Genomic DNA, 22,508 nt, shown 5'->3' on the forward strand with positions numbered 1-22,508 from the left:
GTTTTAAACACGGAAGTGCCAAGCTGCAAGCACTGCTTTAAAACATGCCTCGCATGATTAAAGTATGACCGCCTTTGCTTTAAACGTAGCTAATCGATTAAATAACAAGCAGTCAGACTGACAGGTAATATAGTTAATTAGCTCCTCTGTTGTGCACATACAGTTACATTGACACGCACACAGCGGCTAAGCTTCATTCCAAATATTAGCGGAGTTAAAACCGCCCACATGGCGTAAACTAATGTAAGTGGAATAACTGAATTTTGTAACAAATTGCTACAATTTGCATTTAAACCTTAATGTGTGTTTTACCTGCTTCATGTCTTATCTGTGTAGTTTCAGCCAAAGTATTGTTTTAGTATTTACTAATGATTGTATTTGTCTTAAAGCCCAGACTAAGAGTGGCAACCGTAGATCATAAAGCATAATGTCAACAAAGCTTTAGATTTTATTCTAACCTAATCCTAGATTACGGCAGACTATAAATCAAATTGTAAATTGTTCTTTGAGGGCAAAAAGAAAAGCCCAATGTGTATAATGCCTTTCAATTTAAACATATGTTTAACGTATCGTAAGATTTTTTTGTTAAAATGAAGCCCAAAAAAAATTATGTTTGTGGTCCCCTTCATTTCAAAAAGTATCGAAATACATTTTGGCACCAGTACCAAAATATTGGTATTGGGACAACCCTACACTAAACAGTCCAGTCGCGATTAGAATAAAATGGCCTGAATGAGTGAGAATATTCACAGTCATGCTCATTTCTACTACCGATTTCTTTGGTGGTATAGGTACGAAGTGACTTTATCACCGGTGAGGCAGGAGTTGCTCCGCCTCTGAGTGCTCAAGAAGAATGCCTGGGCCTTGCAGTACTGGACTTGTGGAGGATTGCAAAGGAGCAGCATCAGAGTGTAAGGGATCTCTGCAAGACTGTCAGGTATTTATATAGACACCGGTATCATTTCATATGCTTGAAGACAGCTTGCAACAGTCTCACAACTGGAAAGTTGCCAGATTCAATCCCCGGTTTTGTGCTTGTACCTTGAATGATGCGACATTATTATGTGAATAACAGATGTAATTGTTTCTATGGGAGCACAAACACAGTGCTGCACAATATCGTTAGTAGTTCAACTACATTTCTCGATAGAATAGTTACAGCATCGCTGTTTTCTACATCAAATAGCTTTTCAGTGCTAATGCTACTTTCATGCCCAAGTAGAGCATTTTTGTGCACAAAAGCTAAATTTTTTAAAGCATTTTCAACTTTAAAAACATTTCTCCTGTATTACGTAATTAACCGATTATGATGTGTTTAAAAAGATGCCCACGAATAATCTGATGCAGCAAGAATGAATAGCAGCAGCGTGTAGTTGGAAACAAAGGCAGAGATTTCAGAGATGTCTAAACCCTGGCCGTATCTAAACAAGTTCACGTCATTTATTGAGAAGTTCCTGTCGACATCCAACAAATTTAAGGACACACTTTCAGCTATTGACATAAGTTAATATAATAATTGTCCGCTAAATTACAGTAGTCTTCGAAAGTCACTCCGAAAGCAAACATACTATTAGGATTTGTTAGAAACATGTCATTTGGCAGAAAAGTATTCATAATAATACTTAATACACAAGTGCAATATTGTCATTGCACTTGTGCAATGACAATAAAGACTGTAAAAAAAAACATGGCTCTGTGCATTTCTACTTGTTTGACGTCACATTACGCATTTGTAAATTTTTCCTTCTGTTCGCTACTTTTGTTTTACCTCTCTTTTTTAAATGGAGCTGTTCTTTGCACTCCATGTTGTGATATGTGTAGGTTTCCGCGCATCTTCATGTTACGACATTCTGTGTACGTGCCTGAGGCTAGCAGTTAGCACTTGCAGTAGCTATACGGTCGTGAACTCGTTGAGTTGACAACTGGATTCTTTCTTTTATTGTTACATCGACATTTGACATGCCAGACCATACCTTTGTTTTTACTAGTCTCAGTTTTAGAGCAACAGTATATAACGCTACTTCTGTACATATTGAATAGTGGGAGACAGCAGCAAGACAACCGCTTCATTCCAACACTATTAAATTTAGTCCACCCTCCACCACTTAAGTATAGCTGACGTCAAAGACATGCACCGTAATGATAATTTTGTCCTGTATTTCGGAAAAAGTGTTTTCATGCGCTCCAATCTGAATGACTATCGGCCTAAAAAACCCGTCTCGATCTGAATGAAATTCTGATCCAAACTTGTGTGATCGGATCAAGATATTCCGAATACCGTGTTGACATGATGCGTCATGTCTTGTTTTGTGTTGTTATTTTTTGCAGTTTAATGTTGGTCCTCAGCACTCCTTCCTATGTTTGAGTCCAATTATTTTCCAGTGCATTCTCTCCTTTTTGTTTATTTTCTTGTTGCTAGGTGCGCTGATTAGCCGTACGTGAGTTTGTTTGGTGATGAGTGTTCCCACCAGCTGTTTTCATTAATCACGGCTCTTTTATATACCTAGCTTTGCCACTCACACGGCACGGGTACTTTGTTCGCTATTGACAAGTTATATTCGGTGCAGTCGCTTTTGAAGATAGTAAGTTTTTGTATGCTACTTTATATTTTAATTTAAGTGGCCTATAGCTTCCCGTGTACGCTTCCTTGCTGCCTGGTCCCCTTTATACATTTTTTTTGCATTATTCTTTGTGGATTAAAAGACTCTTACCTGCACTTTGCTTCTCCTGCCTGTCTTTCCACATCCTGGGGAACACAACCTCGCAACCATGCAACCTGATCATAACAGAAAGTACTCGCCTAACGGAGTGTTCGACTCCCTTTCACCTTGGCTGTTTCCGGAAGAAGAATCACTTGAGGAAGTATTTCCTTACGAGGCGATGACGGCATGGGGGCGGCTCATGACAAAGCTGACAGAGGCTGAGAATCGCTACCTTTCCCACACTCAACGCACCCGGAGGTCGTTCCCAGCGCTCTTCCCGCACGCGCTTCCTCTTTGCCAGACCCAGACAGCTGCCCTGTTGTCTGTTTACTCTGCCTGTGCCGCCATCCAGCATGTGGATCCGTCACAGCCTAGCGACGTCACACCACCAACGACTGAGACGGCGCACTCAGATGACGTCACGTCACACAACGCATCTTGTTTCTGATCCCATGAGCCAACCCCCACATACGTATTGACAATAATTCTACTTCTGCTAACAATGTAGACATTGTTTCAGGGGCTGATGCAGCCAGTCAGCCTCTGTCCCCCCAGGCCTGAAGCTACGCCTTCCAAGGCTCAAACTCTGTCCACCCAGTTTTTAAAGACTCAAGCCATTGCTCTTCTACCCACATCCAAAGATCCTGCACTACCTGGCTCCCCACCTATGCTGGCTCCCAGGCTTCCCAAAATCCACTCACCCTTCCCGTCTGCTCCCTTTGAAGTCACAGAACAGCTCCTCTCATTACCTTGAGATTGCGTCTGGAATTTGCTTCCTGAGGGGGGAGGAGCTAGTGCTAGAAGCGGTGCAGCTGGGTAAGCACAACCCTGTTCACTGAGGTCGCCATCTGCCTCTCAACCAGTGAGGGCGCTGTCGGCTCAAGTTTCAGCTCCACTTCCTGTTCCTGCGCCACAATCTACAGGGCACCCTTCAGAAAAGTACAGCGTGGCCTGGATGGATAAGTGGTAACAGAAGGTGCCGATGGAGCTGGAGTTGGAAAAACCATCTAGTTTCTTAGCGGGTCAGCCGATGCCACTTTCGTCGCTAGCTCAAGCCATGCTCGCTCCAGCTTAAAATCTCGCTCAAGCCAAGCTCTCTCCAGCTTCAACGCTTGCTCAAGCCAAGCCCGCACCAGCTTTTACGCTCGCTCAAGTCAAGTCCGCGCCGACGACTCCACCTCCAGCACTGCAGCTTGCTCGACTTTCGCCTCTCCAGTGGGTCTGATGCCACCAGCCCCACCTCCAGCTCTGCAGTCAGCACCTGCTTCACCTCTAGCTCTGCAGTCAGCTCCAGCATCGTCTGCAGCGGGTCTTTCGACGATGCCAGCAGCGCGCCTCCAGCGGGTCTTCAAGTTACACCGCTCCCAGCTTTGCCTTCAGCTCTGCAGTCAGCTCCTCCCTCACCTCCAGCGGGTCTTTCGACAACGCCACCAGCTCCGCCTCCAGTGGGTCTTCTGACGTCGCCACCAGCTCCACCTCCAGTGGGTCCTCCGACGACGCCACGAGCTTCGCCTCCACTGGGTCTTCCGAAAACACCACTAGCTCCGCCTCAAGTCCTGCAGCTACTCCAGCTTGTCCATTGCCTAAGCCGCCTCCAGCTCATCGGATACAAAGGCACTTGCCTGGGGCTTGCGTTTATCCTCCTCATCAGCCACCAATGTGGCCTCTCCATTGACGCCCCCGCGCCATCAGCAGCCATTCCCAGCACTTGGGCGTGGACCAAAATTTCTGCTGAAAAAGTAGTCCCGCCCATGTCCACCTCCTCGTCTGTCACGTATGTGGCCAGTCATGGACGCCCTTTGTGCCATCAGCAGCAATGCCCAAGAACTAGGCGTAGTCTTCTGCAGCTGCAGGAGTTCCGTTTCAGCCCTCGTTTGCCTCTTTGGGCGGCTAGTTTGTGAATGCCTGCCTCGCCAGCTGCAGCAGCGTTCCACTCCCTGCCGCCACCTGACTTGGCCGCAGTGTTTTCGGGGACACTGGGCCTGGCGACCCACCGCTAAGTCCTTTCTCCACCCTCCTGTGACTTTGGACTTGTTTTTGTTCTTGGTATGTCTAGAATCCGTCCCTTAGGTGTGTGTGTGTGTGTGTGTGTGTGTGTGTGTGTGTGTGTGTGTGTGTGTGTGTGTGTGTGTGTGTGTGTGTGTGTGTGTGTGTGTGTGTGTGTGTGTGTGTGTGTGTGTGTGTGTGTGTGTGTGTGTCATCTACCGTCATCTTGTTTTGTGTTTTTGTTATTTGTCGCAGTTTAGTGTTGGTCCTCAGCACTGCTTCCTATGTTTACATGTATTTATTTTCCAGCGCGTTCTTCTTTTAGTTTACTTTCTTGTTGCTGGGTGCACTGATAGCCGCACATGCATTCGTTTGGTGATTAGTGTCCCCACCAGCTGTTTTCGCTAATCACGGCTCTTTTATATACCCAGCTTTGCCACTCACACAACACGGGTCCAACCTACTACCGCCAAACAGACCAAGCTCTGACACGATAATAACAAGGAGCTGACCAACACAATCAGGCGGTCAGGTTACCCATACTCAGGTTGAGCACTCCCCACAGGACGTTGCCGGGTCCTTTCTTGACCAAGATGGCCACTTGTGCGCGCGGCTCAAGTGGTGTCTGTTTTTGTCCTCACTAGATTTTGTTTCATGTTTACTCTTTTTAGTATTGCTTTTAATATTCTTATTGGAGTTTTTTTTAGTCATTTTTAATCTTTTTACAAACATTTTTGTGTGGAGGATTGTGGACGTTGTTTGGGTGCAGTGTTCAAGCTCACCGGGTCGTGTGGCTTCTGCCGCACGCAGCTGGCGTCTGGGGCCTGTCCATCTACACCTGAACACTGGTGTAGTATGGCGTTGTTGCCTACTGCTCCGACAAAGTCTGCTTCTGCGTGTCTGTTGGAGGTCGTCAGGTTGATCTGCCTGAGCCGGGAAAGCCTAAGGCAGTCACTGGTGTAGCATCCAAGACTCCTGAATCCTAACCTGTCCGGCGTCACGGCTTGCTGTCCTGCGCTCCTGCTCACATCGTACCTTTTGGGTGCCATCGACCCATCTGCCTGGACCGGGAAGCCCGGTGCCGACGGCTGTTGTGGCGTTCTGGGTCCTGGTCTGTCTGCCGTCGCCTGTTGTTAGACTTCACATTCTTCACGTCGTGAAGTGAAGTGTATTATATTTATATATAGCTCTTTTCTCTAGTGACTCAAAGCGCTTTACATAGTGAAAACCCAATATTTAAGTTACATTTAAACCAGTGTGGGTGGCACTGGGAGCAGGTGGGTAAAGTGTCTTGCCCAAGGACACAACGGCAGTGACTAGGATGGCGGAAGCGGGGATCGGACCTGCAACCCTCAAGTTGCTGGCACGGCCGCTCTACCAACCGAGCTATACCACACCTTGCGGTATAGCTCGGTATAGCCCAATGTGCCAGTCCCTGGTAGGGACTGGCACATGCTGCCTGGACCGGGAAGTAAGGCGCTTCTTTCTTCTGGTCCGGGAATAGTTTTTCCTTTTTCCTGCTGCCTGAGACCGTGGCTGGTCTTTGTTGTTTGTCAAATTTTGTTCGCTGTGTTGCCTTGTCGGGCCTCAGTTCCTTTTTACACGTGACGTCACGCAACGTCATTGTCTAATCCAGGGACAAAAACAAAAAAACAACATGGATCTTCCTTTCTTGTGATACATTGGAATCAGCATGCCTCATTCAGTAACTATTCTCCTCTTTTTGGCTTTGCTGCACCCATTAAAGAGCTAAGGACACTTGAATAACAATCACATAATTGTGAAAAGGTTTACCACATGCCCTATAGCTTCTCTATATCCAGGGCAAACTCCAATACAATTGGAAAATGACATAAATCTGTCTCCAGTTCTGCCCAGAGACCTACCAAAACTCAAATGTTTATTTGCTTTATATAAGTATCTCTCCAATCCATAACATGGAAGTACTTCAGCATGCCAAAGAATTAAAAGTAAATCTATTGCTAAGCAGAGGTTGTTGATTGCTTTACTTCTACTTTTGTCTGGAAATGTGTAACCAAATCCTGAACCTGAGCAGACACCCTCTGATTTTAAATCACTGTCCGGGCTTAAATATGTTCATCTGAATGTACGGAGCTTACTACCAAAGATGGACATGGTCAGAATTTGGGTGAATTTAACGGGGGCAGACGTTTTGATTTCGGAAACTTGCCTAACTAAGTCGATTACAAATAAAGACATTAACATTAATGGGTATAATGTTTACCTCACCGATAGGTCAAAAAAAGGTGGGGGTGTAGCTGTTTATGTAAAATCCAGATTTAATGTTTCAACTGTTCTTTCCCAGTCATCCATCCATCCATTTCCGACCGCTTATTCCCTTTGGGGTTGCGGGAGGCGCTGGAGCCTATCTCAGCTAAATCAGTAAAAAAATGGAATTTTTGGCTGAGGATGTAGAAATCATAAAATCATTACATATTACTGTGGTTGGGTGTTACAGGCCTCCATCTGCTTCAAGGGAGGCGCTAGAGTCATTAAAACAGCTTTTAGATCAGTTATATTACACTGAACTACTTAAGTCAGGAGATTTTAACTGGGTCTGGTTAAATGCAGCTTCTGATTAATTTAAACAGTTTTTTGATTCTGTTAATCTCACCCAATTGGTCAACTTTCCCACCAGGCCTAATCCCAAAATTCCAGATAAATATACCTTAATTGATTTGATTTTAACTAATGTGCCTCATAAGTTCTCTTCCTTGGGTATATTCTGTAATAATTTGAGTGATCATTGTATTATTGCTGCATGTAGAAATACTAAGATTCCGAAGGGAAAACCTCGTATTGTTTGTAGAAAGAATCTTAAAAATTTCAATAAACAAGCTTTTCATCGCGATTTGTATAATGTGGACTGGGAACATACACTATATTGCCAAAAGTATTTGGCCACCTGCCATCCCATTCCTAACCCATAGGGTTCAATATGATGTCGGTCCACTTTTTGCAGCTATTACAGCTTCAACTCTTCTGGGAAGGCTGTCCACAAGGTTGCGGAGTGTGTTTATAGGAATTTTCTACCATACTTCCAAAAGCGCATTGATGAGGTCACATACTGATGTTGGTCGAGAAGGCCTGGCTCTCAGACTCCGTTCTAATTCATTCCAAAGGTGTTCTATCGGGTTCAGGCCAGTCAAGTTCATCCACACCAGACTCTGTCATCCATGTCTTTATGGACCTTACTTTGTGCACTGGTTCACAGTCATGTTGGAAGAGGGCCCGCTCCAAACTGTTACCACAAGGTTGAGAGCATGGAATAGTCCAAAATGTTTTTGGTATCCTGGAGCATTCAAAGTTCCTTTCACTGGAACTAAGGAGCCAAGCCCAACTCCTGAAAAACAACCGCACACCATAATTCCTCCTTCACCAAATTTCACACTCGGCACAATGCAGTCCAAAATGTACCGTTCTCCTGGCAACCATCAAACCCAGACTTGTCCATCAGATGGAAAAGCGTGATTCATCACTCCAGAGAACGCGTCTCCACTGCTCTAGAATCCAGTGGCGACATGCTTTACACCACTGCATGTCAGTTTACGTGGCCTACCACATGGCGGCTGACTTGCTGTTGTTCTCAAACTCTTCCATTTTCTTATAATAAAGCCTAAAGTTGACTTTAAAATATTTAGGCGCGAGGAAATTTCACCACTGGATTTTTCGCACAGGTGGGATCCAATGACAGTTCCACGCTGAAAATCACTGAGCTCCTGGGAACGGCCCATTCTTTCACAAATGTTTGTAGAAACAGTCTCCATGCCTAAGTGCTTAATTTTATACACCTGTGGCCGGGCCAAGTGATTAGGACACCTGATTCTCATCATTTGGATGGGTGGCCAAATAATTTTTGCAATATAGTGTGTAAATCTATGTAGAGCTAGTTTGGACATTTTTCAAAGGAATTTTCAAAAACATTTGTATGCAAATTATTAATAAACATGCACCTTTTAAAAAAAAACAGAGTGAAGGGACGAGAAAATCCCTGGTTTTCTCCGGAACAGGCAGATATCATTCATGAGTGTATTAAGGCATGGGATAAGGCAAGACAAAGTAACTCTGCCACTGATTGGTCATATTTTAGACAGCTTCGAAATCAATGCACTTCCCTTATCAAAAAGGCCAGATAAGAATATTTTTTTGTCGGTCACCACTGAGAACCTCAACAACCCACAGAAATTTTGGAAAGTGATCAAATCTCTGTCTGTGAATAAAAACACAGCAACTTTTCCCACATTTGTACTTCAAGAATCAGTGCCAGTTTATGATCGAACTGAAGTCTTGAATTGTTTTAACCAGCATTTTTTATTGTCCGGTTCTCTATTTGACTCAAAAGGGACAACTATAGGGAATCCTTGTACAGACTCTCCCATGTTTTCTGGAGATCCTTTTACTTTTACTTGTCTTGAAGTGCATAAATTCCCAAATACTTTAGACCACAGAAAGTCCCCCGGACCTTGATTGAGCCTTATTTTTTTAAAGCTGGCAGCGGATTTTATAGCTGAGTCACTTTCAATGATTTTTAATCAGTCAGTTAAAAACAAAAACATTCCATCAGTTTGGAAATCAGCTTTTTTCTCTCCCTTTGTTAAAGGGAGGTGATCCAGCAATTCTTTCTAATTATAGGCCAATATCAAATTTTGTGTCTAATAAAAAATTCTGGAATCTCTTGTTTGTGATCAGTTGAAAGAGTTCCTCTCTTCAAATAAAATTATTTGTAAATATCAATCAGGCTTCAGGAAACAGCACAGCACCATCACTGCTACAATGAAGGTGGTAAATGAAATCATTGTAGCGCTTGGTAAAAAAAACAGTACTGTGCCTCACTTATTATTGATCTCTCCAAAGTGTTTGGCACAGTAGACCACGCTATTTTAAAACACAGGCTGTTTCTAATTGGACTGTCAGAACATACGGTCGCTTGGTTTTCAAATTATTTAGAAAACAGGACCCAGTGTATTAAATACGAGGGTCTTTGTTCAGAATTTGTCACTGTTCATTGGGGCCTCTCTTTTTTATTTTATACATAAATTATCTCGAACAACATTTCTCTGATGCTAATATGCATTTTATGCTGATGATACAATTATTTATTGCTCTGGATCATCTGTTGATCAGGCTGTTAATTCCCTGCAGAAAGCTTTTGTCGCTGTGCAGAATTCACTTATTGACTTAAAACTGGTTCTCAATGCTGACAAGACAAAATGTATGCTGTTTTCCAAACATAGGAAGGTGCCTCAAACTCCCCCGGTAGTGTCCACTCTTGAAGGGAATGTTATAGAAGTGGTGAATATAAATACCTTATTTTTTAATTGATGACTCTCTCACCTTTAAACCTTTTATTGATCAACCGGCGAAGAAACTAAAACTTAAATTGGGGTTTTTCTTCCATAATAAGAGATGTTTTTATTTTGGTGTAAAGTAGAACCTTGTCTCTGCCACATTTTTATTTGTGTTAGATTATGGTGATCTTTTTTATATGAATGCTATTCATTCCTGTCTTCAGATGGTCGACCCTGTTTACCATGATTCTTTGAGAATCATCACAATCTTGAGATACTGAGGGACAGACAGAAAAGCTACCACCGGGTGGTTAAAGCTGAGAGAGACAAGTTCTTTGCCAGTCTCATTGCAAATGCTCCAAACTCCAGAATTCTATTCAGAACCATCAATTCTGTGGTCCCCCCCCCCCCCCCCCCCCCCCCCTTTGAAAGACTGCTTGCGGGACATAAAGGAGTGGATGTCACAAAGCTTCCTGCAGCTCACTGACACCAAGAGTGAAATTCTTCTGTTTGGCAACTCCACCTCGGTCAGTCAGATCAGAAAGAATTTGGGAAGTTTGGCCACTCTTGAAAAACCCCATGTCAAAAACCTTGGGGTCATATTCGACCCAGACCTCAAGTTTGACAAACAAGTGAAATCTGTGGTGAAATCCTGTTTTTTCCAACTACGCACCATAGCCAAGATCAAGTCTTTCCTCTCCCCCAGTGACCTACGGAGGGTCGTGTTGATGCTTATTTTTTCTAGACTGGACTATTGCAATGCCCTTTATGCTGGGGTCACCGACAAGACCATCCATAGCATGCAGCTAGTACAAAATGCGGCTGCCAGGGTGGTGACAGGCGCAAAAATGAGGGAACATATTTCTCCCATCCTCTCCTCCCTTCACTGGCTCCTAGTGAAGCGTAGAGTGAAATTTAAGATCGTCATGTTCGTCTTCAAAGCGCTCAATGGTCTCGCCCCAGCTTATATTAAAGATCTCCTGGACCAACCCACCAGCTCCAGGCTGGGTCGTTGCCTTAGATCAGACAACCAGATGACCCTGAAGGTCCCACGGTCAAACCTAGTGACAAGGGGAGACCGTGCTTTCTCAGTGATGGCACCTAGGTTGTGGAATAAGCTCCCCCTGAGTATTAAGTCCGCCACCACTCTGGACTCTTTTAGAGCACGGCTTAAAACTCACCTTTTTACCGCAGATGACTTTTAATTTATGTTTTCATTGTGAGTCTTAAATGTTTAGTTTAGATTCCTTTGTGTGTCTCAGTCTCTGTTTCTGTTTTTTTTGTTTCTCCACTCGGGCTGCGCCCCGGGCTGATGTAACAGTTGGTTGGGGGGCGCATAATAAATGAACATAACATAACATAACATAACATAACATAACAAACTGTAGAGCAATGACACACCACTGTGACTTGTACTCCCGAGTGGGATGGCCTTCTCTGTCCACTAGGAGACAGTGTCATTGGTACACTTTTATTTACAAGGCTTTATTGGGACGGTTGCCCGATTACATTTGTACATTGATTACACAAAGAAGTACTAACTCTTATGCACTGAGATCCAACGATCAGCTGTTGCTCTCTGTCCCTTTTGCTCGCACTGAGCTAGGGAAAAAAGCTTTTGTCCATGCAGCTTCTTGTGCTTGGAACATGTTACAAAGAGACTGGAAACTGACATAATGTTTATCCTTAAATGCTTTTAAAACTAAACAGATCATTTGAAGGAACCTCAGTTATCTGCAACTGTTTTACTTGATGTCCATCCTGTCATTTTAATGTGTAATGTGAATGTAATTTTATGTGTAACTTTGCTGCCTCTTGGCCAGGACTTCCTTGAAAAATAGGCTTTTAATCTCAATGGGATTTTTTTCCTGGTTAAAGAAAGGTTAAATTACAATTAAAAAAAGCCATTTCCAAGTCCACTAAGCACATGTAATCTGGGTTGGGAAAACTCCCATGCACCCCCGAGGACCCTGCCGAGAGTAAAAAGCTGGTCCACAGTTCTACGACAAGCACAAAAACCACACTCCTTCTCCTGAATCCAAGGTTTGACTATTCGGCGTAGTCTCCTCTCCAGTACACCTATATAGACCATACCGGGAAAGCTGAGGAGTGTGATCCCACGATAGTTTCGGTTCCCCTTCTTAAAGAGAAAAAACACCAACCCGTTCTGCCAACCCAGATGTCCACGCAATGCTACAGTCTTGTCAACCAAGACAGCCCCACTGCATCCAGAGCCTTAAGATACTCTGGGTAGATCTCATCCACCCCTGCAGCCCTGCCACCAAGGAGCTTCTTAATTACCTTGACAACCTTAGCCCCAGAAATAGATCACTGGTTAAAAGTCATATTCAGTAATGAATCGCAAATCTGCATTGGACAACGTGTTGATGCTGTAAACTTTTTTTGTTGCCGTTCCAATGAGATTTATGAAGACGACTGCCTAAAAAAATAGGCACATTTCCACAGTAATTGGTGATATGAAGCTCCATGTCAGTTAATGGCACTGGGGAGATGGTTCTCATTACATCTTTAAAAAAATGCACAGGTTTACATTGACATTTTCAACACTTTTCTTATTCCATCAATCGAAACAATGTTTGGAGATGATGACTTAATTTTTCAAGATGACAATGCATCTTGATTTAGAGCACAAATTGTAAAAACTTTACTTGAAGAAAAATACATAAGGTCTAGGCCTGCAAATAATCCGGATCTCACTTCAAGTTAAAATGTATGGTGGAAATTGAAGAAAATGGTCCATGACAAGACTCCAACCTGTAAAGCTGATCTGACAACAGCAATTAGAGAAAGTTGGAGCAAGATTAATGAAGAGTACCGTTTGTCACTCGTTAAATTCATGTCTCAGAGACTGCAAACTATTATAAAAGCTACAGGTGGTGCAACGAAGTACTAGTTACATGTAGTGTTTTTGTTTGTTTTTATGATTCCCTAATTTTACTAATAATTAAGTAATTCCATAATTTTCAATCTGCTTTATCTAAAAATTTAACTGTTTGCCGACCACCACAATTTTTTGTCTTGGTTTCTTTCAGTGGTTCTCAAAGCCAGAAAGTTGCCATTTGAAATGACTATAGTTTTGTGTCATGTCTGTTATCTGCTTTTTTTCTACAACATTAAACAACTGAATGAACATCCTTCAAGGTTGATGATTCCATCATTTTTGCCAGGGGTTGCGACAATGACTTGGAATTAAGTTTGAAAAAAAAGGGCTTTGATGTATTTAAGCTATGTTTGTCATTTGATTTTAGCTTAGCTTAGCTACATTTGATGTAGAATAGCTTGTAATTTAGCTAACTACATTTTCTAAGTAGCTTGCCCAATAAGCAATAAAAAGTTTTTTTTTTTACCCAATTAGCTTTCATTGGAAAAAAAGCACTTTTAAATTGTGTATTAGAGGTGACAGAAAAAATCAATTCACATTTGAATGGCAATCTATTTGACGTTTTCAAAGTTTTTAGGCCATTTTATTGCTTACTCTCTGCAGGTATACATCATATGTCAGCAGTCAAGAGGAGCTTTTGTAACCTATAATCTGTTTTGAAAAGCTTTTATTAGAATACTGTATATAAACCAAATACTATATTGCGAGAATTAGTTTGAATAGAAAATTGTGTTGAATCGAGAATCAATTCTGAATTGAATCCATCCCTCCATACATTTTTTATCGCTTGTCCCTATCGGGGTCACGGGGGTCCTGGAGCCTGGCCCAGCTGATTTTGTGCGGAAGGCAGGGTACACCCTGGACAAGTCATCACCTCTTTGCATATGACCCCAAAAATCGGAATCACAGTGAGTCGTTAGTTGTTGTAAGATTCACATTCTTATTGTATATTCTTTTTCTCTTTAGCTACAAATCCTGCCTTCCTAAGTCACACCGCCACGACATTCAGAAACGGAACCGCCTGGACCGCTATCGAATAAAAAACACCCTCAAGCGTTTTCTAAAGAAACTTGGAAACTGCTCCGTGGACGAGTGCAGCTTGAAACTGAAATACCTGGTTGAACTGGCTGGCATCGTTCCAACCTTAGGGAATGAAGTCTACTGTGTGAGCGCTGGTTCTTCCCATTCCAATGGAACGTTCACTCACTTGAGGGTCAGCGGGGAAACTGGCATTCAAACTAGTGGAAGTTCTCAGCCTGATGGCTTCCTGGTGAGACCAACATTAAGAGATGTTTATTTTTCTTATTTATTTCTTTAATGATCATTTGAAATATTGAATATAATTGAACACTTAACTGATAAGAAATTATAATAACTATTTTTTTCTAGGCGTGGCAAGCCTTCTGTGATTTCCAGGACATTGTTTCCATCAGCATCAAGAGAATATCCCATGAGCAGGTTCCCCAAGACAGCAGGATGGTGACCGTTTGTCGTCATGACGACCGATGCCTGGTAAAAGATTAGCCTTGTAGTTCTACCCTCTATATCGAAGTAACCCAAACCTTTGTTTTCATGTTTGATTTTGCTCCAAAGGAAGCCAACTTTCAAAGTCTTAGAGAAGCGCTATCATTTGTGTCGCTTGTTGATGGTTACTTCAGATTGACCACAGATTCCAGCCACTACTTCTGCCAGGACGCAGCCCCTGAAAGTATTCTGGAAGGTATCAAAAATCATTGCCATGGCCCAATCACGTGAGTTCTTTTGAAAAATAATGATTTTAACAACTCCAACAAAAACTTTGAATGACTATACAGTATATATTTGATTAGGTCAGAGTTTGCAGTCGACAAGTTGAAAAAATCCGGAGGTAAAGGTGGAACATTCCTACTCCGGCAGAGTCCCAACATCTTTGATAACTTCTTCCTCACAGTCTGTATTCAGGTAAATCTTCCTTCTTTGACAATCTTCCTTTCCTACATACCAACCACAATATTGTGACTATGTGGAGTTTTTGTGTCTTCAGACATCCCTTGGACTCGATTATAAAGACTGTCTCATCATTAGGAACGACTGTTACCGTCTTCCTGGTGTTCGGCAGTCCTTTTCCAGTTTGAGAGAGCTCACCAGTTTTTACCAACAACACAAACTGCTGCTGGATAATATTCCAGCTAAACTCGTCCATTGCTGTCCACCACGACCTAAAGGTATGTTGCTACTTCCATATCATGGTGAAGGTTTTCAAATGATTTCTAAATACAGTGATGCCTCAATTTACGAGTATTTTGAGATAGGAGAGATCTCTCTGATTTTTGTTTTGCTTTAAATTGCAATTATAATTTGAGTTATGAAATGTCTGCTTTGCTACTTGGTGGCATAGAAAATGCCACAGTGAACGTTGTTAGTTCAGCTCAAAAACATCCAGTCTTATTTGCTGGCGTGACCTTACAGCTCGAAATCGAAAGAACTTAGTTTTCAAGCCATTGGAAACCAAATATTTAGCAGCGGCCCAGCTTTCACAGCCTATAAGCCAACATCGTCCTCATGCTGAAGGTCGCGCCTCCACCCACAGCTCGGCTTCCTGCACACGTCTGAAGCTGCTACGGGTGTCCAGGGCAGTCCTTCACTCTGACACGCTAATAACCGACGCGGTCTTCGGTCTTGCTGCTGCCCAGCCTCATGTGATAGTAACCCTCTCAGCACATCCCCTGTAAGGCGTCCACTCTTCTCCTCAACTACACTGATAGTGGGAGATAGCATACCTAGAAATATTCCCATTTTCAGCACCATTACTTGATAGAGGTGGGTTTAATGAAGGGAGCTGGATCTTGAAGAGCATTCCTGTCAAAGAGCCGCTTAAAAGACTGGCTCGTTGTTATATTTTGTTACGTATCAAGAAAACAATATCCCTGGTAGCCATAATGATATTTGTAATAGAATAATTAAAATGTATATTTCACCAAGATTAATTACATATGTGGAAATCAGTATCAAATTTGCCTTGTTGTCATATGGCCATGCTTGGATAATTAAATAATTATTTCGTATTTTCCTTTGCCTAAAAAACTTTCTGGAACAATACTAACAATGCATGTTACAGAATATTAAAATTTAACAATACAGAAAAATACTGTATATACTGTACAAATAGGAATGGTATTTATGTATGTTTAAAATACAATAAATACAACCAGAATACAAATATGCACATGATAAAATGTGAATACAAAACTGTACTACCTTACCCACTGAACTACTTTTTTTAAATAAAATGTTTTAAAATGTTTCGCCATCTACACAACTCTTAACTGGATATCAGTTCTCCTCGTTCACTTAAAAGAGTCGTTCAAAAGACTTTCATGACGTCACATCGCTAACTTGCCGTTAACCCAGCCTTATTGACCAACCAACTCTTCGGTAATGAGGCTCATTGAAAATGTTGGACATAATGAGACGGGAAGACGCCAATCAGAACAGACTAAAAAGTATTTTGAAGTCCTATTTAGTGTAATGGAAAAGGAAAATGCCTTAAATTGTTATCACATTGGTTAAACTACTGTAGTTTTGTGTAGTACTATTGCTTTGTTTTTCAAAAAATTATATCTGGGGCGGTATAGCTCGGTTGGTAGAGTAGCCGTGCCAGCAACTTGAGGGTTCCAGGTTCGATCCCCGCTTCTGCCATCCTAGTCACTGCCGTTGTGTTATTGGGCAAGACGCTTTACCCACCTGCTCCCAGTGCCATTCACACTGGTTTAAAAGTAATTTAGATATTGGGTTTCATTATGTAAAAAGCTCTTTGAGTCACTAGAGAAAAGCACTATATAAATATAATTCACTTCACTTCACATATCTAAAAGTTATTCTTCTTTTTAAAATGCATGTTATAGATAGAAACCATAGATAGAAACCCAAACTCTATGTTCCTAGAAGGAGTGATAAAAGAGGAAATATTCAATATTGTGAAAAAAAAGGTAAATCCAATACCTCAACTTATTGCAACGAAATTGAAAAATTACAAAATGAAAACGATAAAAAAAAGGTTATTGAAGAGAATACAGAACCTTCAACATATTTCAGCAACCTATAATTTCAAACAGGCAAATTCCCAGATAAAATGAAAATAGCAAAAATCGTACCGATTTATAAAGACTGGAGACAAACACCAGTTTACAAACTACAGACCTGTTTCTCTACTTCCACAATTATCTAAAATCATTGAAAAACTGTTTAACAGATTAGAAAAATTCATAAATAAAAATGAAACACTCACAGATAACCAATACGGCTACAGAGCCAACATCTCAACATCAATGGCATTAATCAAAATAACAGAGAGATCACAAATGCAATATATAGTAAAAAAATGTGCTGCTGCAGTGTTTATGGATTTAACAAAAGCATTTAACACAATTAATCACAGCATCTTAATAAACAAATTAGAACGGTATGGCATCAGAGGGTTGGTCTTGAACTGGGTAAGAAGCTACTTAACTAACAGGAAGCAATACAAGAAGATAGGCGAACATATTTCCATAGAGCTGAAAATATTTTGTGGCGTACCTCAGGGATCAATTCTCAGACCAAAAATTGTTCAATCTCTATATAAATTACATTTATAAGGTTACAAAGGACCTAAAGTTAGTATTATTTGCAGATGACACAACAGCATTTTGTTCAGGAGAGAACACACAGAAGATAATACAAATAATGACAGAAGAAATTAACAAATTAAAAAGATGGTTTGACAAAAACAGATGTTCTAGACCAAAAATCACTTCATATTCTTTATTGCTCGCTAGTGTTAGCATATCTGAGTTACTGTGTAGAAATATGGGGAACCAACTACAAATGTGCGCTTCATTCACTAACTGTGTTATAAAAAAGATTGATTAGAATATTACATAATGTTGGATATAGAGAACATACAAACCCTTTATTTATTAAATCACAATTATTGAAATTCAACGATTTGGTGCATTTGCAAACAGCTAAAATTATGTATAAAGCAAACTATAACCTGCTACCCAAGAATGTACAACAATTCTTCTCAACAAAAGAAGAGAAATATAACATTAGAGGAAAATCTAATTTAAAACGTTTGTATGCTCGTACAACACTTAAAACCTTTAGCATATCTGTATGTGGAATTAAATTATGGAATGGATTAACCAAAGAAATCAAACAAAGCACCAATATGATTCAGTTTAAGAGACTGTTCAAACTACGGGTGTTCACAAAGTACACAGAACAAGAATTATGATGAACACCTTGAAACCTTTTTTTTTTCCTTTTTTTTATTGAGACAAAGATTATTTATGTACTTAACATTTGTTTGCTTACTATGGTATACTATTTATGTATCATTTATTTGTTCACTGTTCTGTTACAGAGAACAAGGAAATTGGATAAAATTGCTATGGTATGAAAAGAGGTAGGATTAAATAAGCTCTGCTTCTTCCTACTCCTTTTCGGACGTGCTGTAATAAAACAACTGGAAATGTGTGATGCATTACATTGTATTGTATGCATGTTCGAAATAAACTGAAACTGAACTGTTACATGTTAAAATTGTGGTATTCTATGGGGCCAAGCACGGATTAAAAATGGGAAATACAAGTGTTTTGAGTCAAGAGCTCGGTCATGGAACGGATTGAGTATGTAAATTGAGGTATCACTGTATGCTACACTGAGCATATCAAAAGCAGAAAAGAAAGCTTGAGAACAAAGTTTCCAAATTCCTCCATAGAGTTTACGAACCTCATCGTCATACGCAACAGCATCTCTGTAGAGGCTCAAGGGTCCCAAACACCTGAGAGAAAAAAATGTAGTCATATTCAGTTCCACATGATCAAGTACGAAGACCTAAAATGGGTAAGTTGTTATACTCGCATGTGCTACTAATAGTAGAGGAGAATGAGGTTAGTGATCAAATTTTTTACCCTAATATGAATTGTTCATGATCAAAACATATTTTGATAGTCATTCCTACATTAACTTTTATCTTAAGGTGTTGGCTTGTAATGTAATCTGTTGTAACAAAGTGGTAATAAAGATCAAAAACTGACAACTGACTGACACATTGTGATAACCAACCAATACTGCATTGCATCAACAAATTTATAAAAAGTTAAATATATATATATATATATATATATATATATATATATATATATATATATATATACATATATATATATACATATATATATATATATATACATATATATATACATATATATATATACATATATATATACATATATATATACATATATATATATATATATATGTACATATATACATACATACATACATACATACATACATACATACATACATACATATATATATATATATATATATATATACATACATACATACATACATACATACATACATACATACATACATACATACATACATATATACATATATATATATATATATATATATATATATATATGTATATATATACACTACCGTTCAAAAGTTTGGGGTCACCCAAACAATTTTGTGGAATAGCCTTCATTTCTAAGAACAAGAATAGACTGTGAAGTTTCAGATGAAAGTTCTCTTTTTCTGGCCATTTTGAGCGTTTAACTGACCCCACAAATGTGATGCTCCAGAAACTCAATCTGCTCAAAGGAAGGTCAGTTTTGTAGCTTCTGTAACGAGCTAAACTGTTTTCAGATGTGTGAACATGATTGCACAGGGGTTTTCTAATCATCAATTAGCCTTCTGAGCCAATGAGCAAACACATTGTACCATTAGAACACTGGAGTGATAGTTTCTGGAAATGGGCCTCTATACACCTATGTAGATATTGCACCAAAAACCAGACATTTGCTGCTAGAATAGTCATTTACCACATTAGCAATGTATAGAGTGTATTTCTTTAAAGTTAAGACTAGTTTAAAGTTATCTTCATTGAAAAGTACAGTGCTTTTCCTTCAAAAATAAGGACATTTCAATGTGACCCCAAACTTTTGAACGGTAGTATATATATATATATATATATATATATATATATATATATATATATATATATATATATATATATATATATATATATATATATATATATATATATATATATATATATATATATATATATATATATATATTTACACGTATATACATATATACTTACACGTATATACATATATATACACAATACATACCAGTATACATACATATATACATATACATATTTTATACATTATTTTCCCACATCAATAGTAATGACCTCTTTCATCAGTGCTCTTCTGCAGTAATATAAAAACGAAATATTTATAATTATCATAACAATTCTTTATTCCTCCTGTAAGGGTGAAAGCCTTGGACAGGGATCCTTTACTCGAGTTTTTAAAGGCTCCAAAACAGACATTCGTGACGGGGAGAAACATGTGACGGATGTTTTACTGAAAGAACTTCATGGGGTTCACAAGAACTGCTGGGAAGTGAGTTTAATGTCATCAAAATATTGCAACATGTTATTATTTTTACATTATAAACTTGTATTTTATGTTACACAGTCATTTTTTGAAGCAGCCAGCATAATGAGTCAAATCTCTCACAAGCACCTGCTCTTGGTTTATGGCATCAGTGTCCATGGAACAAAAAGTAAGGCAGGTTTTTCTTTTGCACACGAGAACCCACATTTTTGAAAATTGTATGATAGTAAGAAAGATGTTACATTATTGGTTAGCCTTGGTTTGGTCTGCTTTAGTCCTACGCATCTGCAAAAATGCATGCATTCTTGTTCTGCAAGCTTCCCCTCAGATGATTCTCTGCTTACTTAAGAGTGCAAACTTCACTGCTCTTTCCAGACATAATGGTCCAAGAGTTTGTAAAGTATGGGGCCCTTGACCTTTACCTAAAGAGGGGGAGAGCTGTGTCTGTGAGCTGGAAACTTGACGTGGCCAAACAGCTTGCATGCGCTCTCAACTTCCTGGTGGGAAAATATTTTGCAATGTAGATCATGATGACAAATGTTTCTGAAAAGGAACCATCTTTCAGGAAGAGAAGAACATTGTACATGGAAATATCTGTGCAAAAAACCTGCTACTGGCCAGAGAAGGAGACAGCAGCTCTCCTTTCGTCAAGCTTAGCGACCCTGGTATCAGCGTTGCAATGATAAGCAGAGATGGTAAAGATGACACAATGTCAACACATTATAATTTTGCTGTCAATGCATAGTTACACAAGCACGTTTTTGCGGTATTGAGTAATCCTGGACAGAATTCCCTGGGTGGCACCTGAGGTACTGGAGGCCCCAGACAACCTGACCCTGGAGTGTGATAAGTGGAGCTTTGGTGCCACTGTGTGGGAAATCTTTAACGGTGGCAATGCTCCGCTGCATGACTGGGACCTTCAACAGGTATGCTTATGATAAAGCAAAATCAATCATTATAATAGCTGAGATAGGCTCCAGCAACCCCCGCGACCCCAAAAGGGACAAGCGGTAGAAAATGGATGGATGGATGGATGGATGGATGGATGGATGGATGGATGGATGTCAAAATTGATGAGCACAATTTTAAACAACGTACACTTGGTGGCGCCAGAACCCAGGACTAACAAAGTAGCTTTGCTTAGAGCAGATAACGGAACACACGGTTTCCACAATCTAAAGGCAAAAATCAACTTTCTGTAGAAGCAGCTGTTTTATAAGGACTTCCAGCAGCTGGCGCCGTCTCAATGGACAGAACTGGCTGAGCTGATCAGCCAGTGTATGAATTACAAGGCAGCTTTCAGACCTTCATGTCGCAGTCTCATCCGTGACCTCAACGGTCTCATCACGTCAGGTATTGATGCGTAGTCTTAGTCGGTTGAAGTCAACCTACTTAACACACCTTGCCGTGCCATGGCACAAATTTATGAACAACCCCTAATGTGATGGTTTTTCCGGTTTCACGACAGACTATGTCATACTTCACGCCACTGAGCCCGTCACATTGAGTCCAGTGTGTCAAACTTCCAGCTCATCCCTGCATAACCAGACATTATTTGAGGAGCGGCATCTACGTTTCATTTCACTACTGGGAAAGGTAGGCATGACTCCACTGTTTTTTTCGGGAAAATGGCGGAAGAATCATTTAAGCAGGGCAATGTATTTTTTTATTTTTTTTAAATTCTAACTTCAAATGTATCTTACAACAGCAATGTTATAAACTGGGTTTGTCGCAATCCAATACAGATATCGGTCTGATATCAGTAAGTTACAATCGGCTTGCATCTAGAATCTCTAAAACAAGCAGTCCTGCAAAACTCCAGTAACAAGCGTATGCACATCGTTCAACTTACTTCATGAGTTTAACTTAGATAAAATGCCACAATTACCACTCCACTCAAACTTAAAGACGGCATAAATCCATTACAGATGGTTGGTATTAAATAGGTTAGTATTTTGAATACCGACCATAGTTCGCTGATTGAGTAATTTCACTTAATCAAGCCTTTTCTAATAGGGGTGCCAAAAACAAAAAAAAGATTTTCGAATGAATCGCAATTCTTTTTTTGTAACGATTCTTAATAGATTTGTCCATCCATTTAAGCAAATCATGTTGTTGATATAGATGCCCATATCTGCTGTACAGATTTACTTTCGAA

The 22,508-nt window shown here is 40.2% G+C and overlaps 2 protein-coding genes across 2 annotated transcripts in view; one reads left to right on the plus strand and one right to left on the minus strand.

Annotated features, from left to right (window-relative positions):
• Positions 1-2,838, minus strand: part of LOC133635192 (zinc finger BED domain-containing protein 4-like) — a 29,461-nt gene extending 26,623 nt beyond the window's left edge. The window contains exon 1 of the mRNA XM_062028079.1: positions 2,712-2,838. The gene's annotated coding sequence lies outside the window, so the exon portion shown is untranslated. The remainder of the gene's footprint in view (positions 1-2,711) is intronic.
• The window catches only part of LOC133635191 (tyrosine-protein kinase JAK2-like), a 33,810-nt gene that overhangs the window by 5,975 nt on the left and 5,327 nt on the right, over positions 1-22,508 (plus strand). The window contains exons 5-18 of the mRNA XM_062028077.1: positions 792-937; positions 13,866-14,169; positions 14,289-14,411; positions 14,493-14,650; positions 14,729-14,840; positions 14,923-15,103; positions 18,643-18,767; positions 20,225-20,356; positions 20,432-20,519; positions 20,726-20,850; positions 20,916-21,045; positions 21,125-21,276; positions 21,553-21,703; positions 21,819-21,946. Coding sequence (XP_061884061.1) covers positions 792-937; positions 13,866-14,169; positions 14,289-14,411; positions 14,493-14,650; positions 14,729-14,840; positions 14,923-15,103; positions 18,643-18,767; positions 20,225-20,356; positions 20,432-20,519; positions 20,726-20,850; positions 20,916-21,045; positions 21,125-21,276; positions 21,553-21,703; positions 21,819-21,946 — 2,055 coding nt within the window. The remainder of the gene's footprint in view (positions 1-791; positions 938-13,865; positions 14,170-14,288; positions 14,412-14,492; positions 14,651-14,728; positions 14,841-14,922; positions 15,104-18,642; positions 18,768-20,224; positions 20,357-20,431; positions 20,520-20,725; positions 20,851-20,915; positions 21,046-21,124; positions 21,277-21,552; positions 21,704-21,818; positions 21,947-22,508) is intronic.

The sequence above is a fragment of the Entelurus aequoreus genome, linkage group LG19, assembly GCF_033978785.1.
Source record: "Entelurus aequoreus isolate RoL-2023_Sb linkage group LG19, RoL_Eaeq_v1.1, whole genome shotgun sequence".
Lineage (NCBI taxonomy): Eukaryota > Metazoa > Chordata > Actinopteri > Syngnathiformes > Syngnathidae > Entelurus > Entelurus aequoreus.